A 24,044-nucleotide genomic window follows, 5' to 3' on the forward strand; every position below is an offset into this window, starting at 1 on the left:
AAAACATTAGAAAATTTGAAAAAGCCAAAAACATGATAAAATCAAAAATTTGAGTTTTGCGTAAAAAGAGGAAATGATAGTACATCAGTAGACAGTTGCAGTATGCTAAAGAAATGTAATGATTAAATAGCATTAAACAGTCTCACTGATGATATGTCGATAGGTTTTTATACATTTAGTAAGCTTTTTCGGGATATAAACCTAAATTCAAAACTTGCTTATTTTGTGGGGAACACTACTTGGATATATAGGTAACCCCTGAAATCTCGTTTGAAAGGTCTCGTATTCTGATATACTAGGTGTTTATACTCTATGATGTCTGGGGTATTATTCCGGGACTTCTGCTGAACGGTAGTTCTGACCTAGTCCCTGGCTAATACTTTCACCAAGATGCTTGAAATATAGCATAAAGCCCTCAGCTGATTAGACGATAAAATTGATAATCAGTTGTTGTAGCTGAAAAGATTCTCTAAAGGGAACACACTGCAAAGTCGAAGCTGATATCTCTCTGCTGAACGGAAGTTCTGACCTGAGATCCCTCAGTTCTCGCATACCCTAATTTATGTACAGACATCATTGTAGTATTCTTACCTGTAAGACTGAATATTGGGATTCTGGATACGGGAGTATATTCAAGAGGTGGGACACATGAATGAGTTTAAGTCTTAAAATATCTAAATCGTATCCTGAATTAGTTGAAATTTGTATGAAAATTTAAGTGGATCAGTATATTGACAATCTAAGTGAATTGTTTAATTCTGAGTATGATTTAAAGCTTAACGGTACTTGTGACTGATCAAAGACTGATATGATCCTCTGATGCATACTCAAAACAAAAATATTGTTTGTATATATTTCTTTACAGCTTTATATTTTCAGAAAACACAAAAAGATTTTGATTTCTGAGTTATTTTCGATAAACCGATGTCTGAGTTGCTGAGTTTCGAAATCTAAGTATGCTGATTGTGTTTCTGAAAACAAAACGAGTTCATTAATTTGAAACTTGAAATTTCTTGGAAAATCTTCAAAAACAGTTTGTGAATATCTTCAAGGTCATTAATTTGAACTTGAATGATAATGTGTGAGAAAATTGGATTCTTTATATTGCCATATCTGTTAAGTTTGTTGACAGGGGGAGTGTATTAGAGAACATGTTTAATGAATTTGAAAATATTGTTACTTATCATTTGTATGAGTTATTACAGGAAAAATCCAGACTACGATCCCAAAAGCCGAGTCTAAGGGGGAGTCTGAAGACGAGCTCAACGCAAACAGAAGCGTGCAAAGTGCCAGGTATCGTTTCTAAAAGAGCTTGTAACCGGAAAGCCAGGTGTCGATCCCAAAGCACGGAAGCTTGACGAAAGGGGGAGCCTGAAGAGTTTACCGAAAGGGGGAGCTGAAGCTGAAGACAGATCCACCGGGATTATATTCAAGCTAAAGAGAGAGAAAGAAAAGAAAAGAAGCTACGAGTCTGAATGTTTGAGATTGACTGCGGCAATATCCAAGGGGGAGACTGTTAGTACATTTATGTCTATCGCCTCCGTCATCTCAGTTCGTAGCTGAAACAGAAGAACTATAGTGTTTACAATGTAATATCTTGTTACTAAAGGCAAGGTGGCATTATTGTAAATAAGGAAAGTCTCCTTATACCTTGGCCTATAAATAGAAGCCTTAGGCTTTTAGTTTAGGACTTTTGCCATTTTGATCTTTGGAGCTTAGAGGTTAGAGAGAGAAGCTAGAGAGAGAAAGTAGAGAGAGAAAGGCAAAAGGTGATTCACGGTTCTTGTATCTTTTCAGATCTATCAAAGAATCACGTTAATAGTACGTCTCGTGTGTTTCGGTTATTCACGTTCACGGATTCCGCACGTCGAACGTGTCATATGCAATCGTTTCGGAGTCAAACCGGTCCTAACAAGTGTATAGTATAAGTCTCGTATAGGTTCCATGTAGGTCTTGTATATTCCTATACGCCTACACGGGACCTAAACCACACCTATAGGCCTATACGGGACATATATACACCTATAGACCTATACGGGTGTTATATCGTATCGTATAGTAGCGTATCGTGTTGCATCGTATCGTATAGTGTATCGTATAAGTCTCGTATAGGTTTCATGTAGGTCTTGTATATGCCTATAGGCACACGGGACCTAAACCACACCTATAGGCCTATACGGGACATATATACACCTATAGACCTATACGGGTGTTATATCGTATCGTATAGTAGCGTATCGTGTTGCATCGTATTGTATAGTGTAGTAGCGTATAGGTTCCATGTAGGTCTTGTATACGCCTATAGGCCTAGACGGGACCTAAACCACACCTATAGGCCTATACGGGACAGATATACACCTATAGACCTATACGGGTGTTATATCGTATCGTATAGTAGCGTATCGTGTTGCATCGTATCGTATAGTGTATAGTATAAGTCTCGTATAGGTGATGTATATGCCTATAGGCCTACACGGGACCTTAACCACACCTATAGGCCTATACGGGACATATATACACCTATAGACCTATACGGGTGTTATGTCGTATTGTATAGTAGCGTATCATGTTGCATCGTATCGTATAGTGTAGTAGCGTATCGTGTTGCATCGTATCGTATAATATATTTGTATTATTTACCAATAATATTGTCTTTTTATAAATAATTTTCTTTTTTAATTTTTATAATTCATTATAGTTGTATTATTTTTAATTTTTATAAGTTATATTTGTATTATTTACCAATAATATTGTTTTTATAAATAATTTTCTTTTTTAATTTTTATAATTAACAGTTGTTGTATTATTTTTAATTTTTTTTTAATTTTATTTGTATTAATTACCAATAATATTGTTTTTTATAAATAATTTTCTTTTTTAATTTTTATAATTCATAATAGTTGTATTATTTTTAATTTTTATAATTTATATTTGTATTATTTACCAATAATATTGTTTTTTTATAAATAATTTTATTTTTTTTATAAATAAACAAAGGAATATATAAAAAAAATACAAAAATTGAGCTTTATATACGCTGCGTATAGGTTCCCTACGCAGTGTATATAAACCCTTGTTTTCTATGCAATGATTGCTGATAAGACTCTGAAATCCATGATTTATATACGCTGAGTATAGGTCTATACGCAGCGTATACCCTATACGCTGCGTATAGACCTATACGCAGCGTAGATAAACCCTAAGTGTGCAAATAGGCAAACAGGGTGTGCAGATAGTTAGAGGCTTATAAAATGGTAAAACTAAAGTGTCGGCAAAAGTCCTCCTTGGCAATGACACGTTTGTCCTTGCAGGATGTTAAGAGAATTCAATTACCCTCAACCAGACCACGCTTACCTGTTTTTAAATACATACGCTATTAGCATATATCGAAACTATCAAAATACTAGAGTGCATATCCTACAAACACTTTTCTTACCATTCAAAAAAATGGTTAATTGGATCACAGTTTCCCAAGGTGTAAAGGACTCTGAATATGGCAAAATCGTGTTCTCTAACGTGATGGTTACAAGGAAGAGAAACCACTTCATCCGTACATGGAGGACCCTTGATGTCAAAATGGCTCTAGGAATTTTAAGTGTTCACTTGCTTGCACTTTTCGCGCCATTTACATTTACGTGGGGTGCATTTTGGGCAGCCTTTACCAGCTACTTGTTCTTTGGAATTTTTGGTATAACTCTGTCGTATCACCGTAACCTAGCACATCACAGTCTCAAGCTGCCCAAGTGGCTTGAGTACACCTTCGCTTATTTTGGAGTCCTAGCCTTGCAGGTTCGTTTTACTTGTTTCTTCATGCATGTATTCTTTACCCGCAACAATGAATTGAACTAGCGGCGGATCCTAGAATATTTTTCACCGGGTTCCTTTTGATAGATTCTCACTAATTTTTTCCGAGGTTTCTACTAATTTTTTCGAAATCGAGAGGGTTCCCGGAAACCCTCAAAACACCCCTGGATCCTCCCCTGAATTGAACATATCTTACATGCCATTAATGGTTAAGTGGCATACAGAAAAAGTAAGTGTCCCTAAATCTTGTTTTAGCTAAACTCTTTTAGAAAAGTTGTCACAAGCCTAAAGTTTTAACCAAACATATTAAATTTGTGTCTTACTAAGGTTAAAGAAAAAAAAGAAAGATTGTCTCATAAAGTAACACATGTATTTCCTATCCTTTTTTGTTACACTATTGGTATCTACTGACGGCAAATGCATATTTACATGCTCTTGTTCATGTGGGAAGGTAAACGACCTATTAATTTTTACTAGTTAGATTTGATTTTAGTGACATTTTGGTGTCACTCACTCCAATCTTTGATAGTGACTTATATGAACTTTAATGAAGTTAAATCATATATGTGTACAGAGGGATCCCATATATTGGGTGAGCATGCATCGATATCATCATCAGTATGTTGATTCCGAGAAAGATCCACACTCTCCGATCTTTGGATTTTGGTTTAGTCATATGGGTTGGCTGTTTGATAGCGGCTATATCCTTGAAAAGGTATATGTTCATGTTCCAAAAAGATTAAAGACATGTCTATTTGGTCAATTATCTTGTTTAGGATGATAATATATAATTTTGCAGTATCAAGAGCGGAAAAATGTGGAGGATTTAAAGAATCAAGCATTCTATAGATTCATCCATCGTACCTATCTATTGCATCCATTTGCATTGATTTCCCTCATTTATATTTTTGGTGGATTTACCTACCTCGTTTGGGTCATGGTATGTGATAGTTTGTTTAATTATTTTTCAGTTTTCTGTAGCAAATGAAAAATGTAATTGATGTGATCAAGATATGATTTGTAGGGAGTTGCAACAACGTGGGGATACCACGTGACTTTTTTAGTGAACTCAGCTTGTCATATATGGGGAAGCCAAGCTTGGAACACTAGTGATCTCTCAAAGAATAACTGGTAATTTTGTAAGAAAAAATAAAAGTATGCATGTGAGTTAGATTAATATTTGGTAATTTCAAGCTAACTTGGAATAATGTATTTATATAGGTGGGTAGCATTGATTACTTTTGGTGAAGGGTGGCATAATAATCACCATGCTTTTGAGTATTCAGCTCGACATGGATTAGAATGGTGGCAAATTGACTTTTGTTGGTATATGATTAAGTTTCTTGAAGGAATAGGGTTAGCCACCAATGTTAAATTACCTACCGAGGATCACAAACATAAGAGGTCATTCGCTTCTCTTAACAAGATCAAGTGATCATAGCCTCACTAATATATATAGTCTTGGTTCTTGTAAAAAGAACATTTTTGGTGAAAAGTGTGAGAAGGCATTGTAATTGACATGTAGGCATCATGTTTTGAATTTAGGGATCATGTTTTGGGTTGTTTTGGAAAGCAAAATACTAAACATAATAATTTAAAACACAATGCAATGGAGTATAGGCTTAAAACTTAAAACACCATGCAAAGAACGTTAAGTAGTGTGTTTTAGTTGTGTTTTAAATTTCATGCCTATAATACATTGTATTATGTTTTAAATTGTTATATTTGGTGTTTTTTTTTGTCAAAACATCTCCAAACATCAAGACTAAATCCAAAACATAATGCCTACATGTCAATTATTAAGCTTTTTCACACTTTTTACGGAAAAGATTTTTTTTACAGGAACCTCATATATATGAAGAATAAATGTATGCGGTTTTATTTGTTTCTACTTCTTGTTTTGTTATTTAGTTTTTAATGTATGTATGTGTTTGCGACGTGATTTCTTCTTGTTTTGTCAAGTGTGAAGTGGCCCCTTCGTTCTGTTTGTAACGCGAATTATGCTTGGACGTTATTAATGAGCAACAAAAATATGTCTTTGTATCTTTTTTTTTTTTTTACTGTTGTGGGTTAACTGAATTAACTTATTTTTGGGCTTCTGATCTTAGAAGGCCGACACATTTATTTTTTCCTACACTATACTTGAGTTTGTGGGGGTTTAAGCCCCGCAAACTCATGTTGATATAAGAGTTAAATTCGTTTTTTTTTTTCAACATCCCGTTTTTTAGTTGTAATAGTATTCGGTAGATACTATATAATAACTTTTAAAGTGGTTTTGGGTATTAGAGAAAATATTACCTGACTTAAAATATCAAGGGTGTTTGTAGCAAATTTAGAATCTTGCATGACTAGTGTTGTTTATTGATAATCATCATGGTTAAATGGGTAGATTTGGGATATAAAAAATGAAGGGGGATTTTCGTTTGGAAGGAACAACCACACCTCATGTATGTCGATGAGAAGAAGGGAGCAACAAGAGGGTTGAATCGCATATCTTAGATTTCGAATTTAGAAGATTGAAGCATGATTCTACCAAACTTTCTTCCTTGTTTTAGAAACATTCAAACGTTAGGGTTTCATTTAGTTAATTTTTTTTAATTATATTTTTTTTTTTTGTCTATGCCTACGACGTGGGATCTATTGTGCCCGATTTTTAGAGAAGAAATCCTAATGATTATGTTAAAGGAAATGGTTACTCTTTATTATAAGAGTAAATTACACTTTTCGTCCTTTATGTTTGTAGCGTGTTGCAGTGAATAACCTTTAACTTCAATAATTACAGCCATAATCCTTTATTTTAAAAACATGTTACAAGTTTCATCCTTTACCTCAAACCCAGTTAGAAAATTAAGTTAGTTCTGATCACGTGCTTCGCACGTGAGGGCATTTAAGACCATTCACCTACCAACTACCCCACCATATAAATACCCTATTTTCTCCCCCAAATCCCTCATTAGGGTTTATCCAAACATGCAACTCTCTACCTAAATGTCAACTGGTTTGCCATTGTAGGCAGTGTTTTAAAAACCGGTAAATACCGGCCGGTTATACCGGTATTACCGTTTTTAGATGTAAATCCGGTACGAAACACCCCGGTAAATAAGTGAAACGGCATAAGGTTTGTACCGGCGGTAAAATCCGGTATACCGGTTTGAAACGTAATACCGGTACCGGCACAGGGTTATTTTAGTTTGAGTTGATACTTATTTTCAATATATATGTTACTTATCTTATGTAATTTTTATATATTATGATTATTCGTAACTAAAAGTTCTTATTTAATATTGTATGAAATGAAAATAGTTGATATATTCAACACTCAAATGGCTTAAACATATCGTACACTTTCATTTAAAAGAGCTTGTTGAAAAATTGAATGATTTTCGATTATCTTTTGGATTATTTTTTATTATGGATTTACTTTTGGATCATCTTTTAATACGTAATCATTCATTTTTGGATTAACTTTTGAGTTGATGTTTGTAATTTATGAAATTACAGAGTTACCTAGTCAACCCGGTTGAACCGCTCGGTACAACCTGGTTCAACCGGTTGAACCATTTTTTAGCCTAATCCGGTTTGATCTAAAAACCGGTTTTTAAAACATTGATTGTAGGTAATAGTCCCACCGAGTTTGCCACTTAGTCTACCGCCTAGCACTGTCCCAAGGGTGGTTTTTCCACTGCCAGATGGGCCTAACATTCCCAACATTTCTCCTGGCAACACCATACCTGTAACTCCTTTCAATATATGTTTTTCTAGTGGATTGTCATTCTTGTTCTTCTTCAGACAACCTTGATTCTTTATATTGATTTTGTAAACCACTTCTTGAAACTGTTTAATTGCATAATCAAACAGTAAATTGTTAAATTGTATTATAAGTTCATGTTTCAATAACTCTTTACAACTCCTAATTAAAAAGTTGAGATTAATTAAAACTCTTTTATCATATGAATTTAAATACAACCGAAGAATGTATCAAGAAAACAAAAACCCTAGGATTAGAATATTTATGCGTTTTTTTATGTTCTTAAGAACCAAAAACCCTAATAAAACAAAAACAGAAAAGCCTTTAGTAACTCATCATGTTTGCAAACCAATGAATTAATCAAAAGATGAAAAACAAACCTTCAATACGACTGGACGATCAACTTTCTTGAAAACCAATTTAGGAGAACATTGTGCCTCAAGATCAACCATCTATGCTTCCATCAATCAATCGACTTTGATTTCCAATCAATCAATCAAAAATTCAGTTGACATTGAGGTAGAGAGTTGCTGGTTTGGATAAACCCTAATGAGGGATTTGGGGGAGAAACTGGGGTATTTATATGGAGGGGTAGTTGGTATGTGAATGGTCTTAAATGCCCTCACGTGCGAAACACTTTCTAACTGGGTTTAGGGTAAAGGATGAAACGTGCAACATGTTTTTTAAAATAAAGGATTGTGACAATAATTATGAAAGTTAAAGGCTATCCATTGTAACCCGCTGCAAACATAAAGGACGAAAAGTGTAATTTACCCTTATTATAATATTACTAGAATAATAGTAACAATCCTCTTGTTATTTACATGGGAAAATACATAGTAGCAAATACCAATACACAATGAATACAAATATGTAAATTGTGAACTAAACGTAACATGAATGAAAATAAATTTGAAAAGATTGGTCTTCAACATGTTCTTTAAAATTGTTTTCTTCTAGTCTTCACTACCGCAAGGATGAGCAAACAAATGTTGATGGTTGTGACTGAGTATTTGTGTTCAACACGGGAACCTTAGGAAACATTTTGCTCTCTACTCATACAACTCGTCTCTCAGAGTACAACAACCAAAGCAAAATGTACCGTCGGAGAAGGCCACGCACCTAAGGTTACACCGGGTAAAATTATAGTATTAGTTGTTAGACAAATATAATTAACTTCAGTAAATATGTATTCATTGTATCTATTGTATCTGTTTATTATTTGACCTTTCATGTACTCTGTTTTTTAGTATATATTCTTATGGCTCCCAAGGGTTGGAGCACACTTCACACAAATGTCACGTGGTATCTAGAGCCTAACCCTCCCCCTTCTTATCCCGTTTCCTTCTTCTATTTTTCCCTTCCCACCCTTTTTCCCTCCTCTTCCTCATGGCAACTTCTTCTTCTTCCTCATCTGGCCTTACCATCCCGATGAACACTCACCTCCGTATGCTAACCATCAAATTACCTCCCATCAACTATTTGTTTTGGCGCACCCAGATTCTTCAAATACTCTCCTGCCAAGAACTTGTCCCTCATCTCAATGGTTCATCCTCTGCCCCTGAACAGTTAATAACCCAAGGCACCAAACTAGTCTCCAATCTGCCATATGTCGCGTGGATGGCTGCTAACCAAAAGACCATAATGATACTCAATGCTTCTTTGTCTGAAGAGGCGATCAATCGCTAAAACTTTTGGGCTTTCCTCCGCTCATGCGATGTGGCTTGCGCTTGAGTCGGCGTCAATACATCTATAGAACGTGTGCAAAACCTTCGAGATCAACGTCGTCATATCATAAAAGGCTCCTCCTTTTTTTCTTAATTTGGGAGAAAGTTTAAGCACCTATGTGACAAGATCCACTGGTTTCTTTGTGGACTTGATCCTAGTTTTTGAAACCTTTTCCACTACCATCCGTGCATCCAAACCGACCCCCTCTATGTCGAGATCTCCTCATTCAAGTCGAATCACACGAGCTTTTTATGTAATCTCTTCATGGTTCAACCACTCTACTGGTCGTCTTTCATCCCAAATCAACCGTAACTTACTAAACCAACGTGGCCGCGGTTCCCGTTTTAATTGTGGTGATGGTACTCGCAATCCTGGAAGGGGACATGGAGGTCGCACTCCTCATTGTCAATTATGTTGTACGGACGACCACTATGCCAATAATTACCCCAATTTTCTGAGTTTGCTCAGCGATCTATATCTTCTCCATCCGACTTGGCCAAGACTTTTCACGCCTAATGCCATGTTACCAATCCGGGTCCTTATTGGGTTGGTGATACAGGTGCCATGGACCACATGGCTAATCCAACTGTGCCGTTGACTAATGTTGCTCCTTACAAAGGTGAACATCAAGTAACTTTTGGTATTGGAAAATCTCTACCCATTACTCATATTGGTCATTCGAATATTTCTAAAGATACAAAATTGAAAGATGTTCTTGTGTTCCCTAATCTTATGAAAAATCTTATGTCTATAAGCAAGCATACCGCTGAAAATCATTTGGATGTGTTGTTCTCCCAACCCTATTTTTATATCCAGGACCGCTCAATGAAACAGGTAGTGGCCTAAGGTCGATGTGAATACGGCTTATATGTGTTGCATACACATCCTCAAGCTTTTTCCTCAATTTCAGCAAGGCCTCCTAAAGCATCTTATGAATTGTGGCATTCTCTTTTGGGACACGTTTCTTTTGATACTATTTTACGTTTAAATAAAAGTGGGTCCCTCAACCTCACATCTATTTTGCCTAAACCAATAGTATGTCCCTCTTGTGAAATGTCTAAAGGACAACGTTTACCTTTTTCAATAAATGAAAGTTGTGCATCTCATCCTTTAGATTTAGTTCATTGTGACCTATGGGGCCCGTCACCGGTTACGACCATTGACAATTATAGATATTATGTTATCTTTGTGGATGACCTTTTGCGCTTCATGTGGTTCAACCCTCTAAAGCACAAATCAGAATTTCCCATTGTTTTAGCCACCTTTATGCGGTTCTCTCAAACACAATTTTCCAGAAAAATTAAAATATTTCAAAGTGATGGAGGTACGGAGTTTGTGAATCGGCTTGTAAAACAATTGTTTAATAATAATGGAACCTTTCATAGAATTTCACGCCCATATTCTCCCCAACATAACGGACGAGCTGAACGAAGACATCGACACTTGGACGAAACAGGTTTAGCTCTTCTTTTTAATACACATTTCTCCTACATATTGGGTGCATGTCTTCAGCACTGCGGTATATATTATTAACTGCTTACCAACCAAAGTTTTGGGTGACCAGTCTCCATTTGAGGTTCTCTACTTCACAAAACCAAGTTATGATAATTTTCAGGTTGTTTGGTTGTCGGGTATATCTCTATATTCGTGATTATTCCGCACATAAGTTGGCTCCAAGAAGTTCACCATGTATCTTTCTTGGTTATTGCACTCAATACAAAGGATTCAAATGTCTTGACCCGGACACATCACGCATTTATATCACTCGTCATGCTCATTTTGACGAACTCACCTTACCATTAAAGGGGACATCTCTTCATTGGACTTGTCCTCACTTAATTGGCATACCTACACTGATGTGTCTTCACCTACACCATTGCCTACCCCACCAATTGTTCCTCATCATCCACCAAACCAAAGTATCACCCCATGCTCCTACTGCACTAGTCCAGTTCAAATGTCCACACTCCCATCCTTGGCACCCAAACCGAAACCAACCAGTCCAACCAGAAACCATTACCGAAGCCCAAACGACCCCTAATCCACTTATACACTGGATCTACTAAAGGGGCTTTGTTGTTGTTACTCTCAGTCTGGCCTATCTTGTGGTTACTAGTTACAGCCGCCTTAAATACTAATACAATTTAGTGCATAAATAGACACAATAGATAACACACATTAGGTGAAAGGTTCAAATCCTGCAATGTACATATATATGTGGTTATTAGGAGTAGATTAAAAATAGGAGTCGTTCTTAGAGAAAAGGATAAAACACATGTAGAAGTGGGTAGGAGACACATTTATATCTAGCACAAACATCGAATTAATGTTATTACAACCACATATAATTGCTTGAAAACCCAAGATAAATTGTTGCATGAAAATAACACATGCCATTTAGAAATCAACATGAAGATACCAGTAACTCAATATGAATACATACGGCATGGATGACGTAGGTGCGCTTATTGTAATTTTGTACTAAGTTGTCACCAGAATTTCAGTAAATAGTTATACCATACGGATCTATGACCTATGGCAAGATAGATATGATTTGTGAACAAACGTAACTACTACCTGGGTGGAGAAACATGATTCAACACGTTAGATTCGGATAAACTAAGCATGGATCATGTTTTCCCAGGCTTAACTCGAAAATTTGGTAATAGCAATAACAATATTAACGAGGTAAAAACATGGCATTATAACAAAAGTAGACCTATTTAGCGTGTGATTATTGTAACTAACGTTGTTAGTGATAAACAAGCTAACAAAATGATGTTCCCACTACCGTTAAACAATTCGATAATAGGGCTTTTCAAGAGTTGGGTCGATTAAGGGTATCTCGAGCTTGTCTTGACTACAAAGCGAGTCAACTCATTTGTATATTAGAAAATGGAAGCATGGAGTACATATATTCATCAATATTAGAAGGGTGTGCTTCACACACCTTGATGCCTATCTTCACACCAAGTATGACCTTTATATACACCACGTACAGGTCTGTACGTGGCGTATAGCTACCCTTTTCAATTTCTAAGAGAATCTCTGATTGTGTCCTATCATGGTCCTATACGCCACGTATAGGTCTATATGCGGCGTATAGGAAAAAGACCATTTTACCACTGGTTTAGGGCCTATACGTAGCCCAAACCAGGAGTAAAATGGTCATTTTTACTCTTTGTATCTCTATCACCAATGAAATCTCTGATATCCCTAGCAAAATTCTTATAATCCGTCAGTGTACCTTGAAGATTATGATGCCCACCCTTAACACCACGTGAAGTTGGTATGCTTTCATTCACCCTACTCTAGCCAAATGACAATTGGAAATAAACTCTTTTGCTGCAACATCCAATTTCCTTCTTTTCTTGCTCAAATCTAAGTTGTGTTCAGAAATAGGCTCGTGATTGTGTTCATCAACAAAATCATAAACTTTATAATCTGAGGAATTTTTAACAAACTTAACTTTATTAAACCTTTGCAGTCTGTAACTTTGAAATTTATGTGCTTTGATAAAGAGTTTTAAGAACTTGAGTCAACCTCTTCATTCTTTGGTTTGTTTTCTTTAGAACACAAATTGTATTTGATTGTCATTACACCTTGTTTGTTTGTTGATTTAGTACCTCAACGAGTATTGAAACCATTATGGTCAGCTTAGTTTTCAAACATAATGATAGCTTCTTGTAAAGAACGAAACTCAGCTCCTATAAACGGCATAATTTCACTTGGATCCAATGCCTTGACCCACTTGGTAATTTATAGACATGACTTGGTAAAGAAACTGTATGAAAAAAAATAATAATTACAAAATAATAGCTATTCAATTAATAAACGGAAGACATTTAGTTACCATACTTATATACACATATATACACATGTGTATGGCAAGTCACAAACAAAATCTATACAGTTAGTGTACATGTATACACATATGTATATCAATAATTACAAAAAGAAGCTATTCAATCAGTATTCTTATGTAAACATATGTGTAGTTAATATACACATATGTATAGTTTAAAATTAAGTTACAAACATAAACTATCCATTTAATTTTGACAATATACATGTGTATAGTCAGTTTTAAACTATATATATTCATTTATTAAACACAGATGTGTATATTAAATTACAAACACAACCTATCAAGTTAGTATACATATATACACATACCTATATCAATAATTACTAACATATGTACAGCACATTAGTTGTAAAAGCTAGAAGAAATAACATACACATATGTATAGTCTATCATTAATTACGAATAGAAACTATTCAGTTAGTAATAGACAAAAAATATATACACATGTGTATAGTATGCGAAGTATATTACATGCAGTAAGTATCCGGTTAGTATACATACACAAATATACACATATATATAATGTATTACAAGCAGAACATATTTAGTTAGTATACATCTATGCATACATCTTAATAAAACAAATAGCAAAACATCTAATGTATTGCAAAAGAAGATATCATACATCTATACATACATCAAATATGAAAAAACATACATCTAAGTAACATTATACATAAATTTAAACATGAATATACTGAATCTCACCAAATAACTCAATAAGTTATCATAAGACATAATGAAATTTGAAATTACCTTTCTGTTCGAAACCGTTTACACAAAAAGGATGATCGTGATCATAATTAATGGAAGGCATAGAGATCTGAACACTATTTACTTCATCCATTGAATGCGATAATGATCTAACTTCATCGTTACTTGCATAATCCATGGGGACTCAAAGTTATGTTGATCGGATATTGACGATATTGAAGATTTAACACCTAATAGATCTAAAATAAAGAGCAAAAGATATGTTGATTGAAGATTTTTTAGAAAATTCTCAAATCCGTACCAGATCAGATCAGGATCGCTTTCCATAAAAATTCGTATTGCAAAACGTGAAATCGATTTCAATGAAACTGAAGATAATCCGACTATACGAAGAAGTAAATCACAAATCAGAACGATCGTATTGAGGATCTTTGATTGAAGGTAGAGATTTCTAGTTCTCAGAGATCTGAATAGGATCTGAATGTAAATATGATCTTTATATAGGGTTTGTTTTATAATTTTTCTAAAATACCAAAAATACCCCTCCGTGTTTTTTATATCTAAAAATCCCCTTTAATAAAATGTGTGTTCCATAATGCTTCTCAAGTTTCTCGATTAGCCTAATACTTTTCACACGATCCTAACCCTGTTAATGGATAGTTAAATCTTTAATCTATTTAAAGTTATGCATATGCCTTTATTTGATAATCTTCTATTAAATTCTTATTTGTATTTATCATTCATTTTTTTCATACTAAACTACCCATATAACCAAGCTGAAGAGTTATTTTTTATCTTCTTCCTCTTATTTTTTTTCTCATTTTAAAGTGTCTTGTTTTTATTTACTAATACTAATATAGTTGCATTAGTGGCTAATTTTTTATTTCCAGAAATTGTTATATGAGCTTTTATTTTCTTGATGTATTTACGTAGTTTTTAATTTTTCAGTCTTTTCATAAAACATTAGTATAATATATAAGAATACCACCATATTCTTGATATAAAGCAACGGAAAAGTATAAGTTAGAAACTAGAAAGGGCCTCGCACTTAGAGTTTGCTTTAGGCCTACAAAAGTGTTGAGCCGACCCTGAAAGTAGATGAACTTCTCAATGTTACTAATAAAGATGTAAGCAAATGTTTCTAAAAGATGAAAACACGTTGAGGATGAATGTAATCCAGGAATTTTTATATTATATTTAATAAACTATGTATTTTATCATCATTTTTTGGTTTTTATTAGACTCTTTTTTAACCAATCCGTATTGTGCCCTACGTATGTGGTAATTTTGATCATGTAGAGTAATTTTGTAAAATATTCTTGTAGAGTAATTTTGATTTTGTACTCTACAAGTTTGTTAAAATTACTCTACAAGTTTATCAAAATTACTCTACAAGTTTATCAAAGAACATACAATTCAAAATTACTCAACAAAATCATTTGTAGAGTAATTATGATAATCTACAAAATTATCTTACAAGATCATTTGTAGAGTAATTATACTCTAAAAAATTACTCTACAAGATCAAAATTACCCTACAAGATCATTTTACAAAATTACTTTACAAGATCAAAATTACCCTACAAGATCATCTGTAAAGTAATTTTGATAATTACTCTACGAGTAAATAATAATGAAAATGCCACTGCGTTTTTTGGCTTTCGTACGTATTGTACGATAAGGCACTTTCTATGTGAACTTTACTATAAAAGTTTACAAAACAAAACTTGTTATATTTATAGAAGTTTATATATAACAATTTATATATTTCAATTTAGTATAACAATTTATATATTAATTAGAGAATTTAGTTACGAAAAGTTTTGTGAAGAAATTGAATAAAATGATAAAACTTCCTAATCTACAATGAGGCTAAAATCCTTCAAAGACATGACACGTATGCCCTTGAGTATCTTCAACTATTTCTTTATATATACTGACTTTAAGCATTTAGCATAAGTCTCCTACACATTTTCTCACTGCTAAAAAATCTAGATGAAGATATAACAAACAGAAATAGCGACAAAACGTGATGTAAAATCTTATTAACCAAAACCAAAAGAAATTACCCCCTGGAAACCCTACATCTTACAACTGTAAGATCTCAACAGATACAAAGTACAATGATCATCAACACAAGAATACAACGATCTCTCGAGAATACAGATGAGAGATCATAACAGATTCACTAACAAACACTAAGAAGATAACAGAGAGAAATGTAACAAACACTAAGAAGATAACAGAGAGAAATGTATGTAAAAAAGTGAGTGAATGACTGAGAAATCACTCAACATCTCTAATATACCTCCACCAACAGAAGTTACATCCAGGCCCTTTGAGAATGCATCAAATTGATCGTAGTCCTAACGTTGCACATCACCCCCTCAATGTTGTACACAAACCCCTCAGACTTTTACTCCGATACAAACTAGTCCAAAAGTTTAAGCCTTCATAATACAACACAATAAAATGTCATGTGGACAATATGAATGAACATAATAATATTTATATTTTTAACATTCCCCTTTATTCATATGTCCTAAAAAGATCAACCAAACCCAGTTTTTTACAAGAAAAAAAACCTCATTCTGAGTAACACTAAGGCCTTTAGTAGACACATCAGCCAGTTGACTTTCTGCGTCAACTTTCTCTGTGCTTATAAAGCCTTTAGACACCTTTTCTCTTAAAAAATATAAATCAATCTCGAAATGTTTTATTCTTTCGTGAAAAAAAAAACGAATTGGCTGCTATGGAGATAGCAGCCTTACTGTCACAAAACAATTTTATTGGTAACTCACAATCAACTTTTAACTCTTTTAACACATGTACAATCCAAACAAGTTCACATGTAGCTGAACACATGGCTCTGTATTCAGCTTCCCGTGTGGATCTAGAAACTGTACTTTGTTTCTTACTTTTCCAAGATACTAATTTTTTACTAAAAAAACACAGAAACCTGTGACAGCTTTCCTGGTTACCAGGCATTTTTCCCAATTCATCAACAAAACATGTTATTGCAGAACTAATCCCCTTCCTGAACATAAGACCTTTACCAGAACTAGACTTTAAGTATCTTAGTAATCTCAGTGCAATTTTGAGATTTCTCCCTAATGGACAATGTATGAATTGACTCAAATACTGAACAACATAACTAATATCAAGGCGAGTTAAATACAAGTTAATCAGTTTTCCTATCAACTTTTGATAACTAGTAACAACCTTCAATTTTTCTTTGCACACATCAGTTTTAGAATTTACAACATAACTCAGTTCTATAGGAGTATTAACAGTCTTACAAGCTATATACACAAATTCATTCAACAACTCAAGACATTACTTTCTTTGGTTTAGACACACTCCACACTAATCATATATAACTTCTAAACCTAGAAAATACTTAAGGACACCCAAGTCCTTAATTTGAAATGTGCTACTAAGTAATGTTTTAACCTTAACAATTTATGTTTCATCATTACCCGTGATCACAATATTATCTACATAAACTAACAAAATAATAAACATAACATCTTTTGAATATGTAAACAATGAGTGATCACAGACACTTTGCACAAAACCAACACTTAGTAACACATTTGTAAGCTTCTCATTCCACTTCCTAGGAGCTTGTTTAACAAGTTTTCACACATTGTTCTCATTTTTAGAATAATAGCCCTTAGGAAGTGTCATATACACATCTTCAGCAATTAACCCATACAAAAAAGCATTATTCACATCCAATTGGAACAAAGTCCAATTGTTTTGAACAACACGACTCAAAACACACCGCACGGTAACCATTTTCATAACTAGTGAGAAAGTTTCACCAAAATCTATACCTTCTCGTTGGTTATACCCTTTAGCAACCAAACGAGCTTTATATCTTTCTATCTCTCCATTTGACTTATATTTTATTTTATAAATTGATTTACACCCTCTAGGTTTTCTTCCTACATGTAATTCAACTAGATCCCATGTTTTATTTCGAAGTAAAGCTTTCATTTCAAGATTCATAGCTTCTACCCACTTAGGATCAGTAATGGCCTTATTAAAATTACTGGGTTCAACGGACTTATTTAACTTTGACACAAAACATTTATTCTCAGAAGACAAACAAGAATATTCACACACTTTTGTATACCATACTTGACCTTATTATCTAACACAAAATCATCAAACTTCTTAGGAAAAGACACTACTCTAGAAGACTTCCTAATAGTCTGACTACTACCCTCAGATGGGTTGAGTTGGTCTCAACATTTGGAACTTTAGTGTCCTCTGTCCTACCGGAATCCCTTCCACTATTACTCACATCACTAGTATTTAACTGATGACTATTGTCAGCATCACTAGCAGTGGTAGATGTAGAGGGATTAAATGGTTGCTGATCATTACTTAAGAATCCATGAGAGCCATTTTCCCCCTCTTCATCATCGGGTGTTTCAGAAACTTTAGGTGACATGTTTTCAAAACAATCAAAGTAGTTAATGTGATTTAGAAACATATTATTTCCGTGTTCTTGGTTATTCATTAAGTTGGACTTAAAAGGATAAATGTTTTCATAAAATTTTACATCTCTTGAATAAAAATCCTTTTTATCATCCAAATTCTACAACTTATAACCCTTTTTCAAATTATAATAACCAAGTAACACACACTATTCAGCATTAACAGCAAATTTATCAAATTCATTTAGCACAATATTAAAACAAAGACACCCAAAGTTTCTTAAATGTGAAAGAGAGGGGTTAAAACTAAACATCATTTCATATGGACTCTTACCACCTAATACAGAAGACGACAACCTGTTAATTAAGTACACGACAGTTAGCACACAATTTGACTAGAACCTAAGTAGCAAACCCCCTTGAAACATCAACTCCCTAGCTATATTTAACAGATGTCTGTGCTTTCTTTCTACTACACCATTCTGTTGTGGTGTATAAGCACATGATGTTTGATGCAAAATTCCTTTTAATTTACAAAAGTTTTCTGTTTGACCATTTACAAATTCAGCCCCATTATCACTTCTAAATATTTATCCTTTTACTAAACTGTGTATTAAGTAGCTCATAAAAGCTACATAAATTTTCAAAAACTTCAGTTTTATTTTTTTAACATATAACACCATACTGCTGTTCTGGAATAAGCATAACAATTGTTAAAAATATCTATAACCATCACGACTAGTAACCCTGTAAGGTCCTCAAAGATCTAAATGAATTAGTTCACCTATAGCTTTAGTTGTATGTTCACTTAATGGAAAAAGAACTCTTACTTGTTTTCAACAACATTAATATCAAGATCACCTTTTAATATAGCTAGGACCTGATCTGAGGGATGACCCAACCCACTATGCCACATATTAAACTTTTGAACACTATTAAAACATTTATTAACAGTATTACCAATCTTTTCAACATCGACAGACCAATATCTTGTTTACCAATCGACAGGACTTTCTTTAATTTCAAATCCTGTAACATACATTTGTCCTCATTAAAAATAACATAAATCTTATTATCTTTTCCCAGATTAAAAACAGATATAAGATTAACACTATATCCAGGCGCATAAAAGACATCTTTTAGAACAATTTCATCATTCAGTTTTATGTCACCTAATTTAACAACCTTAACATTAGTACGATTAGGGTGACTAACCTTTTATCAAATTCAGACACATCCACACAATTAAACATATTATTATCAGTTTTAACCATATGCTGATTAGCCCTATAATCTACAATCCAATTACTACTAGACTCAAAAGAACTAAAACTAAAACAACACATAAACTTTTCAACACCAACAGACACATTAGAAATCTTACCTCCTAGATTTGAAGTTGACTGTTCACATAAAGACTTTTCTCCAACTAGACTCAACAACTTTGATATATGTTCAGGTGTAAATGGAGAACTAGTAGAAGCAGAAGACAAATTAACTTTGTTTGACTCTGACGTATTACCCTTAGACATTTAACCTACACTACGCCTTTTAAACGTAGGAGGATACCCACCAATTTCAAAACACCTATCAACCGTGTGACCCAACATACTATAGTGAGTACATTTGAGGTTGGATTTGGACCCCTAAACATTTTCTTTTTGAGATCAAAAGACTGATTACTTTTAGACACAAAAGCAACAGTTTGACTTTTAGACCCACTACTAGAGTTCCTATGTGACTCTTCCCTAGACACAATAGAGAAAGCAACCTTGACAGATGGAAATGGTTCTCTAGTTAACAAATTTGTTCTTACAGTTTGATAAACATCATCCAACCCCATAAGAAACTGCATTAGTTTAATCAACGTCTTAAATCATTATAATCCTTTGCAGCCTGACATGAACATGTTGGAAGCTAACATAGCATCAAATTGCTTTCACATGGTATTCAACTTATGATAGTACTCTGAAACAAAACTACCATTCTGAGAAATACAATTATTTTTTTTATAAAGATCTTACACTACAGAACCGTCCACCATATCATAGGTTTCTTTCAAGTTCACCCAAACCTAATATGCTAATTTAGAAAACACCTGACCTAAGTAAAGTTCTTCTGAAACAAAGTTTAACAACCATGTTAAGACAACTGAATTACATCTATCCCACTGATTTCCTAACACTTCATCATCTTTAGACCTCTCACACTTTCCATCTATAAAACCAAATTTATTTTTGGCTTCTAAAGCAAGTTTCATAGCACTAGACCACATTTTATAATTTTTAATTCCATTTAACTTCATACTTACTATTGTAAGACTACTAGAATCACTAGGGTGAAGATAAAAGGGGGTCTATCTAGTTTACTAATAAGGTTTGCAGAAGTACTAGTATCACCCATGATAACAAACTAGATAAACAACAATCAATAAAAAATCAGCACAGAAACAAAATACACAGATAAACCTAGCAACGAAACTGTGTAAGGGGCCAAATTTCAGGTTCGTCACTCTTGTGGTACCTGAACAAGTCTTAACACAGAAGCTGATACTATAAACAAATCAAGAAACAACAAACAACACATGACAATACATAAATGCAACAGATAGCACCAAGACTCGATCAAGGCCGGTCCGACTACCCCGGTAACAAGAATGCCTAGACACAATGCAAGTGTAACAAGAAAATAAAAAGTTCAAGGTCACAACGATCTCACAAGAGCGTTTAACTCCAAAGCTAATCAGACTAGTTTGTTTGCTCTGTAATCTTCTAGGATTACAGAGACTAACTCATATTGAGCAACAACTTCAAGAATCAACAACCCAAAGATAGGGTTCCTCCTTTGAATATGAAGAGTACAACTTCCAAAGTACAGATCTAAGAAGATCTGTATCAAGAACGCCCAATAATGGTTTCCAAAGCTAGAAACCCTAATACACAAACAACAACCACAAGTCAGATATAAGCTATAACGGAATCAACACAAATCTAGATTGGGATCCATAAATGGCTCTGATACCATGTTAAAAAATCTAGATCAAGATATAACAAACAGAAATAGTGACAAAACGTGACGTAAAATCTTATTAACCCAAACCAAAAGAAATTACCCCCTGGAAACCCTAGATCTTACAATTGTAAGATCTCAATAGATACAAAGTACGATGAACAATTGATGATCATCAACACAAGAATACAACGATCTTTCAAGAATACAGATGGGAGATCATATAACAGATTCACCAACAAACCCTAAGAAGATAACAAGGAGAAATGTGTGTAAAAATAGTGAGTGAATGACTGAGAAATCAGTCAACATCTCTTATATACGTCCACCAACAGAAGTTACATCCATGCCCTTTGAGAATGCATCAAATTGATCGCAGTCCTTACAATGTTGCACATCACCCCCTCATTGTTGCACACAAGCCCCTTAGACTTTTACTCCTATACAAACTAGTCAAAAGTTTATGCCTTCATAATATAACACAATAAAATGTCATGTGGACAATATGAATGAACATAATAATACTTATATTTTTAACACTCATGATTCAAAAATGAGAAATTTGAACGACATTTCCAAAGGTGTAGAGGCCTCCAAACATGGCAAAGTACTGTTCTTGGATGTGATGGTTACGAGGAGGAGAAACCTCCTCATGGGTCGAGCATGGAGGACTACTGATGTCAAAATGGCTATAGTGATTTTAGTTGTTTATTTGCTTGCCCTTTTCCTGCCATTTATGTTTACGTGGGGCGCATTCTGGCCAGGCTTTACAACGTACATGGTGTGTGGAATTTTTGGTATAACTTTCTCGTATCATTGTAACCTAGCATACCGTAGTTTCAAGCTGCCCAAGTGGCTGGAGTACAGACGTGCTTATCTTGGAGTCCTATCTTTGCAGGTTTCTTTCATTTGCTTCTTTCATGCATGTATTCTTTACATGCAACATTGTAGGGGCACAATACGTGTCGGTTAAACACAAAAAAATGATAAAATAACATAGTTCATTAAATATAATATAAAAATAACTCGATTACAATTATCCTCTACGTTTTATTACGCTTGCTTACATCTTCATTAGTAACATTGAGAAGTCCTTCTACTTCTACAACACAAATTATGCAAACGTTCAAGATATATACATTCCGAATCCCCAGTTCTGAAATTCAAACGTTCAAGATATATACATTCCGAATCCCCGGTTCCGAAATTCCCGTTCAATATATACATTCTAAATGTATGCGCGTTCAAAAAAAGGTACATTATATATTAAAAGGAAATGAGTATGAACCGTATTTGAATCTCTTTTAATTATCTTTTCTAATCCATTGTAGGCCATTGTTTTTTTTTAAAAGGTTTGTATGTCATGGTTTCAATTGTCAATGAACAATATTTGAATTTCTTTTAGAGTTAAATGTCATTTTAGTTATTGTAGTTTGAGTCATCTTGTCAGTTTAGTTCAAATGTTTCATTTTTCACCTTTGGGTCCAAAAAGGTTTCATCGTTGTCATTTTAGTCCACTGGGTTAACTTAAAATGACCGAACTGGTCTTCTCGTTAACAGAAAAAAATGGATGAATTTAACCTAGTGGACTAAAATGGCAATGGTGAAACCTTTTTGGACCCACAAATGAAAAATAAAACCTTTGACTAAACTGGCAAAATGGCACAAACCACAGAAACTAAAATAACATTTAACTCTTTCTTTTATTATTTGAAATTGGACGAGGAGGACTGTCACTGTGGGCACTTCACTTGACATTTGGGCTGGCTGAAAACATAATGAGTGTTGGGCCTGTTGGACGGTGGGCCTGTGCCCACCTCACCCCTACCAAAGTATCACACAGTTTTAGAAAAATAGTAATAACAAGTCTTATAGTTTACCCAAATGTATTTGTGTTTGCTAAGCTTTTAAGAAAAGGAAAACATTGTTTCTCATAACTTTGGCATTTACCAACTCTTTTTCATGTGTTGGCTAAACACCTAATGCTACATTTCGTACTTAAGTTTGACTTTTAGGAACGCTTTGGTTTGTCTCTAGCACCATGGCTCTCATAGTTACTTATTCGAACTCTTAAGGTCGGTCCTTAGAAGTCAGGTGTCATGTCCAACTCGAAAAAACATCCCCCTTAGGCCTTAACGAAACAGATAATGTAAACTAGCTTTTTTTTTTTTTTTTTTTTTTTTTTTTTTTTTTTGTCATTCATTGTTAGTATTTCATTTTTTTTTTCTGAAACTAAAATGGGTATTTGGCTATACCTAATGGGCTTAAGTTATAAATCTTAAGCTTAATAGTTTTAAGTGGGTCTAAGATATAAATTTATGTTTTGTATGGGTTTTCTATTTACAATAAATATATAATATATATTGGATTTCTTTTATTTAAACTAGTGGAGGTCCTCTTCGCGTTACGACAGTAATTTGATCGGTATCGTTTTGGTTTATCAAGTCTGTTCGCAAACAAAATATATCAAGTGGTATTCACCTTACGAAATAAATTCACATATAAAATATTGTATTTTAAGGATTGCAAGATAAAAACAAAAAGTACATTAACACTATTTGTAATATTTTTTTTTTTTTTTACTCAAACGGTTGTTTAAATCAGAAACGTTATATGCAAAAACATGTGATAATTTATTCCTTACAATAGTTTAAATATATTTCACCCCACTTATTATCGAGAAAAATTTACGTCAAAACGTAAAACAAGTTGGATTTATATTGAA

General features: G+C 33.9%; 1 protein-coding gene across 1 annotated transcript; it reads left to right on the top strand.

The window, feature by feature from the left end:
• Positions 1–3,371: 3,371 nt before the first annotated feature.
• Positions 3,372–5,851, top strand: LOC110910155 (palmitoyl-monogalactosyldiacylglycerol delta-7 desaturase, chloroplastic). Its single transcript, XM_022154868.2, has 5 exons — positions 3,372–3,789; positions 4,379–4,519; positions 4,604–4,744; positions 4,829–4,935; positions 5,026–5,851. Exons 1-5 carry the CDS (start codon positions 3,448–3,450, stop codon positions 5,237–5,239), a joined length of 945 nt encoding a protein of 314 aa, XP_022010560.1. The 5' UTR covers positions 3,372–3,447; the 3' UTR covers positions 5,240–5,851.
• Positions 5,852–24,044: the final 18,193 nt, after the last annotated feature.

This window comes from Helianthus annuus, chromosome 2 (genome assembly GCF_002127325.2).
Source record: "Helianthus annuus cultivar XRQ/B chromosome 2, HanXRQr2.0-SUNRISE, whole genome shotgun sequence".
Lineage (NCBI taxonomy): Eukaryota > Viridiplantae > Streptophyta > Magnoliopsida > Asterales > Asteraceae > Helianthus > Helianthus annuus.

Coding starts and splice junctions, on each gene's coding strand:
- LOC110910155 (XM_022154868.2), top strand. CDS start 3,448: ATGGTTAATTGGATCACAGTTTCCCAAGGTGTAAAGGACTCTGAATAT. Junction 3,790..4,378: donor TTGGAGTCCTAGCCTTGCAG/GTTCGTTTTACT, acceptor ATATGTGTACAG/AGGGATCCCATATATTGGGT. Junction 4,520..4,603: donor GCGGCTATATCCTTGAAAAG/GTATATGTTCAT, acceptor ATAATTTTGCAG/TATCAAGAGCGGAAAAATGT.